Source organism: Eulemur rufifrons, chromosome 2 (genome assembly GCF_041146395.1).
Source record: "Eulemur rufifrons isolate Redbay chromosome 2, OSU_ERuf_1, whole genome shotgun sequence".
Classification (NCBI taxonomy): domain Eukaryota; kingdom Metazoa; phylum Chordata; class Mammalia; order Primates; family Lemuridae; genus Eulemur; species Eulemur rufifrons.
In genome coordinates this window covers 30,779,623-30,793,329 of record NC_090984.1, presented here as the reverse complement: position 1 = coordinate 30,793,329, position 13,707 = coordinate 30,779,623, and the positions used below count along the sequence as shown (strand labels likewise).

At 47.6% G+C, this 13,707-nt stretch overlaps 1 protein-coding gene across 1 annotated transcript; it reads right to left on the bottom strand.

The window, feature by feature from the left end:
- Positions 1-258: 258 nt before the first annotated feature.
- OAZ2 (ornithine decarboxylase antizyme 2) lies at positions 259-13,005 on the bottom strand. Its single transcript, XM_069459028.1, is given in 6 exon segments — positions 259-452; positions 711-796; positions 1,615-1,790; positions 2,842-2,922; positions 2,924-2,999; positions 12,817-13,005. Coding segments are annotated over 6 exon segments (570 nt in total). The 5' UTR covers positions 12,837-13,005; the 3' UTR covers positions 259-321.
- Positions 13,006-13,707: the final 702 nt, after the last annotated feature.

Sequence of the window (13,707 nt, the reverse complement as noted above, 5' to 3'; positions counted from 1 at the left end):
AGACAGTCCCTCCCCCTCTAGGCAATGTCCTCCCCTAGGCTAGATAGAGCACATCACACAGCGCAGTTTAAAAAGCTTCTAATGCCAGTTCATAAACATCTTCATTTACTATTGGTGATTACATGTGAATAATATGTTTATACTGTTCTTTATGGAAAACAATTTCAACAAGTCAACTCCGAGAACACAATAGGCAACCCTCACCCTGAGCCCCTCAGCGTCCTTCCCTAGACAGCGAGGGGCCCTCTCCTCTGTCCCAGGGCTGCCTAACTCCCCTTCTTCCCCCACTGTGGCTCTTGGGCAAAGCATCCTCTATGACCATTAGTCCTCATCGGACAAGTTCTGGTCCAGGGGGTAAACCATGAACATCACATCTGGCCGAGAGGGGACACAGGGATGGCCTGGACGTACAATCTCAAAGCCCAAGAAGCTGAAGGTCTTCAGGAGCGGAGCTGCAGAAGATAAAGTGTAAAAAAGATTGTGATGAGAAACACAAGGGTAGGCTCCAATCAAGGGAAAAGCCCAAACAAAGATGGAACAAACACGCAGTGGGCCTTGACTCACCCTTTGGGCACTCAACCTCCCCCATGACTTCCCAGGGTTTGTGAGGCAAACTCAGGAGTCCTTCCTCATCATATAGGAGCTCCCTTTTCTCCTCCCCAGTCCCCCCTTGTCTGGGCTGTAGGTCACAGGCTGCTCTGACCCCTCACCTCTGTCTTCCCGGCCTTTCCTGAAGCAGATGAAGACATAGTTCACTTTCATCTTCTCTTCAGCAAACTCTAGCAGTGCTAACAATCTGCAAGAAGCAAAGAAACTACTCAGGCCCATCACCACCTTGCTGTATCTCCCTCCCATCTAGCCCCCCCACACAACCCCCCAAGAGGCTTTTCTGAGGCTTACAGCCAGCAGTACAAATACAGAAGCTCCAGGGAGAAGGTTCCCAGGTTCAGGGGGAAAAAAGCCACCAGCCCCTGGGAAAAATGTGAATGAATTCTCTCTTCCTGTAACAGAAGTTCTTCATCTGAAAGTAACAATACCCATCTTAACTAATGCTGTTCACAGATAAGAGTTTAGGGCCGAGAATGAGAACTTAGTTCTTCAGGGGCCCCCAGACTGCCAAGTCTGATAAGGTCACCTGCCACTGGGACGAACACTCTGGGCCCTAACACTGCCTGAAAGGATTTCCTAAGAGGTTGGGGCCACTCAAGAGAACTCTGTCCTCAGGACTTCTTATATACCTGGCTGCTTGGAGGGTCTTGCCCAATCCAGTGAAATCCCCCTCTATCTCTGAGCTTCTGGCCTTTTGAACTGCACCATTGTATGGTGGCTCAAGAGGGATTTAGTATCTGCTGGAAAATGAACCATGGGGCGATTAACTGGCAGGCATGTGGTTAATGTGATAATGATCTGCTTTAATTATAACCCAGAGCAAGCCTGTTTTACTGGCTAAAAATAACCTGTTACAAAACGGTATCTGCTTGGGAAGTCTAGAGCTAGGAGAGAAAGCACAGACTCTCCTACAATTCTGTTATTCCCAATAAACATATACTCTTCTCTTGGAATGGGACCTCCTTCCCCATTTGTTCCTTTCCTGTCCCAGCCTGGGCTCCTTACCCTTCTTTGCTCCCATCAGCTAATAATCCATCTGGGATTTCTACAAACAGGCTCTGGCTGGACAGGACTGCGTCCCAGGAAGAGACCTTCACCTCGGTGACCTCATACTGGAAGTGGACAATGTGAGGTTTTCCATCATTCACAGGGAGGTCCTGGGTCACAGTGAGCTTCTCGTCCTGGGAAGGAAAGCAGGGCAGAGGACCAGGTTACTACTCTTCTGGCCATATCACTGGCTTCTAATCTAGGTTGTACTGGGAGTCCTGCTGGGTCAGTCTCAGGGCAGCACAGGATAGAGGGCAGGCTGAAGATGCAGCGCTGCATGCTGGTTAAACAGAGCCCTCACTCACTGGGCACTAAGACCAGCTGATCGTGGAAAACCCAGTACGATGTGAAGGGAAATATTTACCAAGTGTCCACTAGGTGCCAAGCACTATGCCAGGTACTGTCAATCATCCTGACAAGCACTCAAAATGGACATTAATATCTCCATTTTAAATCTGAGATACTAAGGCCCAGAACAACTGAGCAAGTGACCCAAGGCTCCAAAGGTAGTAAATGGCAGAGCTGAGGTTCAAACCCAGCTCTCTCTGATTCAAAAACCCATGCTTTTTCCCCAACACCATGTTCTTTTCCTTCCCTCTCTTAAAGGGAAACATCAAAAACAAATGAAAGCTGGGTGCAGTGGCTCATGCCTGTAATCCCAGCATTTTGGGAGGCTGAGGCAGGGGATCGATCGCTTGAGCTCAGGAGTTCGAGGCTGCAGCGAGCTATGATTATACCACTGCACTCCAGCCTGGGAGACAGAGCAAAAAAACAACAAAACAATTCGCAAAAGGGTATGTGTAAGGGTTTGTCTGGGACCCTGATCAACCAAAGCCTGCTTCCAGGTGGACTGTAGGTGCCATGTTATCTCCCCTGGGCACAATCTCAAGAGACGAGAACTCAGCTGCCCTGCTAACTCTTCCATCTCAGTCTTAGGGGGGAGCTAAACCAATGTCTGGGCTTCAATCACAGCAATTAAAAGGCAGCAAATGCTGCTGATATCCTCCCTCTAACACTCCCAAAGAGCCACACGGCAGCCTCAGTTGAAAGAGTCCTTCCCAGTCCCCCTACTGGCCTGGCCCAAGAGTCAGAAGACTAAAGAAAGTGATTATTACCCCTGAGCAGCAGCTCAGTGGAGTCTGAGAAGGCTCTGTCCCAAGCCTTCCATTCCAGTGTCCTCCTTACCTTATATATTAGAGCTGAGAGAGAAGGATCCCTGCCGCCCCCTCGCCCACCGGGGATCTTCGACAGTGGGTGAGGGGCATCAGGAGCACCACAGAGGCCCCGGAACAATGTGCCTGCAGCACTGGAGCTGGGGACAGTTACTCAAAGGCAAAATACTACTGCAAGAGACAGAAGGGGAGACAGTTAACACCAAGACCTGAAGATTTAACTCAGCCCCACCCCAACCCCTGCCCTGCTTCTCCCTAACAAGTGTTCTATGTCCATACCACTACCTCAGTCCTTTAGGCTTTAGCTTCTAGAACTACTGCTCTCTTGAAGGAAACTTTCCCACCATCCTATAGAGCCCTAGGGAGTCCCAGAGGGCCAAGGGAGTCCAGCTGGGTATGTGTGACCACAGTAGCACCTACCAAGCATCCTGAAACAAATCTCTGTGGCACTGGCAGTCCTAGGAAGGAACCAGAACCTGGCTTGCTCATTAGGTCTCGAGCCCTGTGCTCCCCTCCAGTTTCCTTACCCCATCAGTGCCTCAACAACCTATGTGGCAGAGTCACAAAGCCTACACAATCACGTCAGGCTGCAGAGGAGAGGCATGTGGGCCTCAGGAAGTCATGTGGACCGGGTACTGTCCCTGAGGAATTCCTAAAGCTACTTCCCCAGTGAGGGCCCCGTGCCCCTTCTAAGCAAAGGAACTGGAAATCACCTACCCAAATCCCTCTAGGGTTAAGAATGAAACTAAATCCAAGCATTTGACTCCCAGAGCAGAGGTGCACTATAGGACACAGACTATTATGGTTTCTGATTTTGTCCCTGGTGTGCCACCAAACGCTAGGCCTGCTTGCCCTTATTTGCTGTTCCCTTCATGACCTGAGCACGGTAGTTCAGGTAACACTGATGTGGTTGGAGCAGACACTCAGATGGAGGGCTGGGACCTGTGACCCGAGTAAGGAAGTCAAAAATCAGATGGATTACAGATGGTGAAAGGCTCCTAAAAGAGTACCTGTCACCTCCAGGTGTGTGCCCTGACTGGCCAACACAATTTTCAGATGGACCCAACAGGGCTCCAGATCTGCTCCACTGCCTTCTTTGAATCCTATTCAGTGGCTCCTTAGGCTGAAATGTGGCTCATTCCCTGGCCCAAGGACAAGTGAGGCAGGGAAAGAGGTAAATCGTCTGTGCGTGTACACCATGACTCAGCAAGAGGCCTGTCCCGTAGCCACAACACACCGGCCTCAGGGCAGCTGGAACGCAGTGGACACATACTTGGGGGAGGGAGGGGGTGGCAGTGGGGTGCTGGAGTCAGCTCACACCACTGTGCACATCTCTTCCCAACTATGTGTTTAAGGCTGTCACATTAGTAGCTTGAATCAGCCCCAAGTGGGGAATATTTACACTACAGAAATCAGCAGATGCCTTAAATCAGGCTCTGGGGTTGTTTCTTGTTTTTTCTTTTTTCTTGAAAACCAGTTATAAAATGGTAGGAGGTAATTATTCTTCACAGTGTCCTTTGCTTTATATAGCATGGCATGACAATTTTGGACTCTTCTAAGTGAAAAGGAACAGAACTGAATTCACGCCTGACATGGCAATGGTATAATAACTGAAGACCCTCACTATTAGCTGACTTGTATTAGCATTCCAACTGAGACATAAAGTCCAAACCCATCACTGCTCAGCTCCTAGGTTCTGTTCTCTCAAAGATTTCAACTGGGGGCCTACAAGTATACTTGGAAATTTCACTGAGAAATGGAGTTCCCAGGGAAGTGTCTGTGGGCCAGGAACAGCATCAACATCTAAAGGTGATAACCACATGTCCCAAGTCCTACCTCCTCTGGAAAACCTTAGGGCATCCTCATCTCCTCGACTCTTGGCCTCACCAACAACTGCTAACAGAGAGGTCATGACAGGACCATGCTATCAAATGTCTCCAAGGTCAGGAGTTATTTTCTGCTATAGACAATGAGCTATTATGATTCACTCTTCCAATGTGTTAAGGGGCAAAATAATAGTATCCAGACTAGAAAAAACAAAGGTGGGAGGGTTTCCCCAAGCAAAGGCACACACCCCCCACATGATACGATTCCCTTCTCATTCCCCAGTGACCACTTCTGGCCTGTGTTGAGGTTCCTGCAGGGGCACCAGGCAAGCTGGACCTCTGGTGCAGAAGTTGGCTTACTTCTGTTGGCCAATGGAGCTATCCAAGAACTGAGCAAACCCCCTCTGGGATAAACAGATGAGATGTCACCTTGTATACAAGGAGAACTAACTGGGTTCACAAAACAACCAGATCACCAGGGCCCTTGCATTTCTGGTGCCAGAATCCTACTCCAAAAGAATTATTCCTCAAATGACCTTTAAATGAGTGAGCTACATTCAACCTCTGCCCTGCATTCCAACCACCATCTTGATTCTTAGCTTATTTTTACTTGCAAATGGCAGAAGCAATGGGGCACTGAAAAGATGAGAATAAAGTGGGGGGCGGGGTGGGGGTTAGACCTGAATTCCCTCTGTCTTCCTAGAAATAATCCCTGGAGCCTGCCCTTTGTCCATCACTAATCTATGAGTTTAGTGATATTTTATGTGATACTTCTTTCTTTAAGCAAGTCAAATTTAGCAATGGGGCTTATGATATTTCTGGTTTCCTGATCTCTCTCCTCTTCAAATAAATGCAAGTATACACCATGGTAACAAATGATTTACTTCCCCACTCTCACACACAAGGATCCTGGAGACTCTTCGCTACTCCCCCATAAATTCTGCACAAGAAAGCAAGTGTGTGCCCGGACACAGTGGCTCACACCCATAATCCTAGCACTTTGGGAGGCTAAGGAGGGAGGATTGCTTGGGGCCAGGAGTTAGAGACCAGCCTGAGCAAGAATAGACCCATCTCTACAAAAAATACAAAAAGTAGCTGGGCATGGTGGTGCATGCCTATAGTCCCAGCTACTTAGGAGGCTGAAGCAGGACAATTGCTTGAGCCCACAGTTCCAGGTTGCAGTGAGCTATGATGATGCCACTGTACTGTAGCCTGGGTGACAGAGTGAAACCCTGTCTCAAAAGGAAAAAAAAAAGGAAGCGTGTGTGTGTGTGTGTGTGTGTGTGTGTGTGTGTAGGGAGTGTTTCAGGTCCCGAGAAACAGCTAGGGTCTGGAATAAGCTTAGATAACAGCAGATCACAATAATTATCTTCATCATTTACATAAAGCACCTGCTATTAGTTACTTGCTGTGAATGGCCAATTGCTTGTCTTCTAAAAAAATCTAATTGTCATTTCTGAAGTGAAAAGAAAAGTGGAATGGATACATATGTGGTAGTTAAAGAAATTAAGGGACATGAAATTGCCCAGCCATGGCCTTCTCTTCTAATGATGGCTTTAGTGTTCAAATGGTATTGTGGCAAGATATGCCACCAACTTTATTAGGAACAGTGAATCCTGGAAGAATTTAAGCACAAGAGAAAATGGCTTCTAAACACAAGTCTTCCTGTTATTAATACAAGATCCAAACTGGGTTAGGTTTCATATTCAGTTTAGTCTTGTTTCTAACTAGCTCTGATGCCACATCCTGGTGATTCCACTGGGGAGCAGGCATGGTTTAATCTCTACCATTAAAAGGATGATTTAAGCAGCTCAGTCCAAAGGCTGAAAAGATCAGGCTGATTAAGGAGAATCAAATGTATGAGACTGAACCCAAACATCCAGCTGGACCGGTCCTGCTTTTGGAGAAGAAAAAAACATACCATGCTGGAAATGAGGGTGTCAGGCATCCAGCATACAAGGTAATTCGGAAGAGAGATGGGAGATTAGAGCTGATCTGTTAGTGTCTTTTATTTTCTCAGTTGTTATAGGACATGCCCTTGGAAACACTCCTCAGGATACATATGAATATCACATCCTGCTGCCTCTAATTTAAAGTGTCTGTGAAACTGTTGTCTGAAATGCCCTTAGCAGGTTATAATTTCATACACTGGCTACAGACAGACAGGCAGCATATGCAGATGTATTCCTGGGAAATGTTGACCGTAAATCAAATTTTTGTAATTCAAATCTTATTTTTAAATCTTTAGGGTACTTATTATTTGAAAGCATTAACCTTAAATCTCTTGATAAAGTAAAGGATCTTCTGTTAAAGAATCACTTCCAACTGACTTTATGTCAATTTTGATTTATGTATACTCGGCCCTCCATATCCACTGGTTCCGTATCCATGAATTCAACCAACCATGGATCAAAAATATTCAGGAAAAAAAATAAAACAAATAAAAAATATAGTATAACAACTATTTACATAGCATTTACATTGTATTAGGTATTACAGGTAATTTAGGGATGATTTAAAGTATATGGGAGGGGCCGAGTACAGTGGCTCAGACCTATAATCCTAGCATTCTGGGAGGCCGAGGTGGGCAGATTGTTTGAGCTCAGGAGTTCAGGACCAGCCTAAGCGAGACCCCATCTCTACTAAAAAAATAGAAAGAAAATTAGCCAGACATGGTGGTGCATGCCTGTAGTCCCAGCTACTTGGGAGGCTGAGGCAGAAGGATGCTTGAGCCCAGGAGTTTGAGGTTGCTGTGAGCAAGGCTGACACCACGGCACTCTAGCCCGGGCAACAGAGTCAGACTCTGTCTCAAATAAATAAACAAAAAGTATATGGGAGGATATGCATAGGTTACATGCACATATTACACAATTTTATATAACAGACTTGAGCATCCTTGGATTTTGGTATGGGGGAGTCCTGAAACCAATCCCCCATAGATACCAAGGGATGACTGTATTGAGTTTGCTCTCTGTTACACAGAGAAGAGACTTAATATAAAAGTAATTGTATGGCTAACTTCCATTTAGCTACATCTAACAAATACTTGAATTCAAATTCTCCTTGATATACTCTTTTTTTTTTTTCCTATTCACTTACTCTCCTACTTTCCTGCTGAATCCTTGATATACTTTTGATCATGTTTCACTTGAATCAGTGGCCTCCTTAGCTCATTCAAGTCTGCGCCCTTTCTCTCTGGTTTCCACTACCTGCCAGAGGCAGTCAGATGGCTTCGGTATTACCTACCTTTTGGTATCAAATGAAGACACAAAAACCACATTCTCAGTATTCTACATTCATTTCCCTCTTTGAACCTCTTCTGACCCATTCAGGTCTCAGGCCATACCTCACAGAACACCCAGGGTGCCCTCACTTCCCCACACGGTCTGCTTTTACTCTAGACTAGGAATGTCTCAGATGACTAATCCCTACACAAAGGGAGACCAATCCAGGGCTGCCATCACAATCACACTTAGCAAAAAAGAAATAGGAAGAAAGGTGGGAGGTGATGGCCACCTCCAGTCTAGTGTGACCAGAGGCTGATTTCCAGCTGCCAATTCCCCTTCCATCTGAGAAAAGGGGCCTGGGCAGAAGCCAGGCATAAATCATTTCACTAGGGCTGCTCCGCATTCCAAAGGGTGTCTTCTTGTTGAGCACGATTATAAAGAAAATGACATCACCACTCTGAATCACAGGCTGAAAGCAAAATTGGGTTTTGGTTGATTTTTCACAGAAACACACTTAAGCTTGTAGCTGGAATATCTGTGCCTCTGAGGTTTGCTTATCTATCAGTCAGCTGATACTGGTACCACTTCTGCCAAAGGTAAGCACAACCACATATGCCACCAGAGGTGACTGGATAGCTAGGTAATTAAGCTTTAAAATAAGATTTCACTTTTACATATTGAGTACCTTAATCTAGTTTGTACAGTAAGCTCATCACACAGTTCCAGCCTCCCTTCCCAAGACAGAATTACGTCATTGTTTATATAGTATTAAAGGCTTAGGAAATTTTCTTAAGGCTTGTCTTACACAAAGCATTTTTTGCTGCTGCGGCAGCTACTACTACTAACAGGAAACTACCTGTTTTATTCACTTCGAGTAACAAAATTCTTGCTCACCTACTCGGCCATTTCTGGTCTATAGCTTTCAATTAGGCTTCACAGCCTTCTGAATCATGGCACCAACTTTAATCAACACTGCATACTGTTTCAAAAAGGGATGAATTACTCGGTTTTTTTTTTTTTCTAGAAATGCACATTTGTAACATCCCTCTAGCCCACTCCTCAGTCCCCTTTTTGTATTTCTGAGCAGCTCTGAGGCTAAATTTGGATTTCTTGGCAGAGTGAGGAATTGCTATTATTAGTCCACACTGCTTTCTGAAGCATACCTCCAATTTGGGGGGATTCCTGACTATACTAGGAGTCTTTCTCTCCCTTTCTCTCTCTCTGTAGGATGACCTTGAAGGCACATCATAGGAAAACTGACTCTCCTTACCACCCTACACCCAACAAGCCATATTTCCAATAAATAAGGAATAACCAAAACCAAACTCTTTGGGAAGAGACAGAAATTCTATTACCCAAGAAACCACTTGGTTAAGATGCTCAGGGTAGCTCTGATTTGCTCTTATGCCCTGCCCCCGCCCCCACTCCCCCCCCAAAAAAACACCCCACCTGTGGAACCAAATGTTTCTCCTTAAAGCCCATGAACACATAGATTGATTGTGACTACCAAGCCTGGGCTAGCTCTTCGCTACACACTGTACTGTTATTAGCTATGAAGCAAGCCCTGGACAGATACTGTCTCCCCTCCCCCGCAAATACAGGCAGAAAAAGACCATGAAGCTTGCCTTCCTTGGATTTAAACCTTATGTTCAAAAAACATAATAAAGGTGCTTGTACTTGTGTCGTCTTCTTTCCCCCACCATCAGGAATTTTGACATTTTGGAGGTACCAATGAGAACAAAACTGGAAAGGAAGGGCCTTGTTTTCAAAACATACTGCCAGCTCCTCTGCAACTATTTCTTCCAGGAAACCAAGCCTCCACCTCCTGAGTTTTTCACTGGAGCCAGGGAAGCTGAAAATCCCATCCCCCACCCAATGGGAGCTAAACTCTCAGCCAGCCGCACTCCCCCCACCGGATACAAAACACCAAGAACTCTGACTGGGAAGAACATCCGGCTCTTATCGAATCCCTAGTTAGGGCTCTACCAGGATTCCTTTTAGAAAGTCAGGGACAGGCCAGAGGAAGCTGGGAAACATGCTATGGAAACAGGATTGCCATAACTCAAAGAAACCAGACACCCTGCACACACCACCCCACCCCCAGGCCAAAGTGGAGGAGCCTGGTCCAAGACCTAGCTGTTGCCCAGACCCTGGCAGCCAGTTGGCTCCTCTCTCCACCTGCCTTTCATACAGTCAAGCCCCTCAAATTACCAACACAATAAGCCAGGGCACTGGAAACAAGCAAGCCTGTTTTGCCACTTAGGAAGCTGGAAGGAATCTTTAAATTAAGCTAACCCAACCCCCTCTATTTACATGTAAGCACACAGGCAAAGCCAGAACTAGAATCAGGTCTTTCCATCGCACAGTGAAGACCCTTACGTGTTCAACCCACGTGCTCAACTCTCAGGGTTCAGCCTGAAAAAGACTTGGCATCCAGACCAGCTCAGTCCAGAGGTCTCCAGAGAAGAAATGCTGAGACCACCTCACCTTCCATCACCCACTGCAGACACAAACTTAAGAACAGAAATCCACCTCACATACCCCTTGAGTGGGTTTTGTTGCAGGTTCCTCTTCTTCCCCCACCCCTGCACTTCATCCTGCCCTCTCATACCTGCCACCAATCCTCAGCACACACAGCCTTCTTCACCACAGTAACACCTTTTGCAGCCAGCACTATCCAAGCACAAATCCACCTCCACTTCCTCAGCTCCAGAGGGGCTGAGTTAGAGAAGATGGAATAAAGGAGGTAATGCAAAGGGGGACATGGAGTCTTGGAAAAGGAAAATCGAACAGTGGAATGGGACTGTAGATAAAGAGGGCTTGGGAGGCAGGGATAATGGGTCAAATAAGACCCTAACAAACCAGAAAATGGGGAGTGAGTTTTCTTTCTGCATGCAGGGAAGAAATGGGCATGGGAGACTAGACAAGAGTCTGAGACTTGAGGGAAGAAAATGGCTAATAGCTGCGAACTGAGTAACTGGAGAATTTCAGAAGCTGTTGTAGGGATCTTGGGAACTTCTGGATGGTACCTGAGAGAGAAAGACTAAGAAATCCCTGAAGATGATTAGGCCCTTGTCAGTGAAGAAAGGGCTGACACCTACTAAAGGAATATGATGGGAAAGGCCGAGGCCTTCTTGGGGAAAGGAGGCAGTGTTTTTCAAGCCTGGATGAACATTATAAAGAATTACCTGGGGAGCTTTAAAAATGTATGTTAACAACCAGGCCACCTAGGGCAATTAAACCAATCTTTGAAGGTGAGGCCCAGGTAATTGATTTTTCAAGTGTGCAGCTAGGGTTAAGAAACACTGAGATACAAGAAAAGGTGAATGTCTAAGGATGGTGCTGCTAAACAAGTGGGAAAGTTAAGAGATCATTTTAGTGAGAAGGGAACCCAAGTTTGAGAACCCTGAGTGGCAGTTACAGCCCTATGTAAAGAAAAGCAATAAGGCAGGCTATGTTTGCAAGAGGAACTAAAGTCTAGTTCTGGATAGACCATGACACAATTTAAAGAAGATTTGCAGGGAATGAGTCTGTAAAATAATGAGGTCCAAGTAAGGGACAGAGGCCATAGGGCTAAATCTGGGGAGAAAAGGCCTGGTGTGGGGAACTAGTGAGCTTCAGACATGTTTTGGAGGGGACAGTAACATGTCTAGGGGAAAAATGAGGAAGAGAATTAGGTCTAAACTGTAAACGGAAGCCATTCTCATGTATAAAGAGCAACTGGGGTTAAAAATTGTGGGGAATCAGGAAATTATGGAACCGTCAGAGAAGAGTGTTTGGGGCAGAAATACGGGCTATCTTTGAGGGACAGATGGGTGAAAAGAGTTGCCTTGGAGAAAAAGAGTTTTCGCAGAGAAAGGAAAACTGAGCAACTAATTCTGCCTAGTTTGGGCAGGGGGAAGGATATACGATGCAAGTTTAGAAAACCACTGGTGCTCAGTTTTAGAAAGATGTGCAGCCTTTCTCTCTAATTAATGGGGGAAGACAGGGGTCAGGTTTTGAGGGGAGAAACTGCGAAGGCCCAGTGTCCAGAATATAGAGCCTGATTTGAAGGCACGGGAAACACAGGGAATGGGGTTCACTGGAAGTGGGGTGGCCTGAGTTCTGTGATCTAATCATCTAAAGATAGGGTTCAGTTAAAATGGGAAGGGTAAGAGTAAAGATGAGTTCCAGCTGAGAAGAAGTGTTTTTAGAAAGTGTTGGGGGAACACCATTAGGGGAACAGGATGGAGTATGGGAATCAAGTCCAAAGTATTTGAGAAATAAAAGGAATGACGTTGGGAGGCTGGGGAAATGGGGCCTAACTGGGAGAGGGGTGTGGAAGGAGGAAGGCAGGGGGAAGATGAAGCTGGAGTGAGGGCCCAAGGGAGGGCTGGGCATCCGTGTAAAGACTACTAGGCCTGAGGAGAACGGGGGAGGGTGATGAGTGGGGGCATGGGTCCAGTTGAGAGCCGAAGGCTGGAGCCTGACTTGGGGGGAGGCATTGATAAGGGAGGAGTCTGGTTGGGGAGCGCAGTTTTTATTAGGGAGGGGATTCAGAGGGAAGGCTTAAGTGACTTATAGGGGCAGTAAGAAAGATTTGGAGAAGATGGGACACAATTTGGGGCATCTGGATGCGGCAGAGAGCCCAACGTGGGGAATGGGGCACCGTTCGGCAGAGCTGAAGGAAAAAGGGGACTTGACTGGAAGGTTGGGTCCCACTTTGTGGGGGCTTTAGAGGAGGAGGAGGCCCGGATGAGGGGGATGGGCCGGGCTGCAAGAGGGGGTGGCTAAAGGACGGAAGGAGGCCCAGTTGAGGGCCCGGGGCTCAGCGTGGGGTGGCCGAAGTGGGGAAGGGACCCGGTGAGGGGCGGATGGGGCCCTGCTGAGGGGGCGGGGGCCGGCTGGAGCAGATGAGGGGAGGATGGGGGCGGGGAGCCTGGGCCGGGCCGTTACCTGTCCTGGGTGTTTATCATCCTCGGCGGCTCTGCTCAGGGTGGGAGGAGGCGGCGCAGGGAGTGGGTAGGTGGATGAGTGGGTGGGTGTGGGGTAGCGCGCGCGGGGCCGATCTCTGCGGGCTAAGTCCCTGTCAGGCCGCGGGCCGAGAGCCCTCCTCCTGCCTCAGCGAGCGCCTGCCTCCAACTGACCCTCCCCGGCCGCCGCCGACGCCGCCGCAACCGCCCCGCCCCCGAGTGCCTCATCTGCATAGCCCCACCCCAACACCGCGCGGTGTCCTGGGAAACTGGGGCCCACAACAAAGGGCAAAGCATCGCCCCGCCTCCGCGCAGGCGCAGCAGGGGCAGTAGCCGGAGTGGGGGTTGGGGGACCGAGTGGAGGGCAGCCTTTGGAGTAGGCCGTGGCCAAGGCCGCGGCCCCACGGATGCGCTGTTGTTCACATAGAGTTTTCTCCGAGGATTGACCCAATCTTTTCCTCATCCCTACTTGTTTGCGTGGGGCCGAGTAGGCCTATGCCATTTATAGGCCCTGGAGAATACTTATTAAACAAAACATTGGAACTCCAAGAGTATTACACACATATTAGCACCATTCCCAGTCTGAGTCCAGGCCCACAGATCTCAATTACCTCAGCTCATAATGCAAATCAGTAACCTCAGCTGTCAGCTGAGATCAACAATCTCAGCATCCTGAAGACACATCTCAATGTGTTGTATGTGGTCAGGGCTCCAATTACTAGCTCATGGTCATTGAAGCCAGATCTCTAGATGGTGGTCACACACGGTCCATCACAGCAGTCAGGTGGAAGGCATCATCACCAACTTGTTCACAGTCACTTTAGATCACAGTCAGTGCGGGTGACTTGAAGCAATCATGCAAAGTTACTAGTTC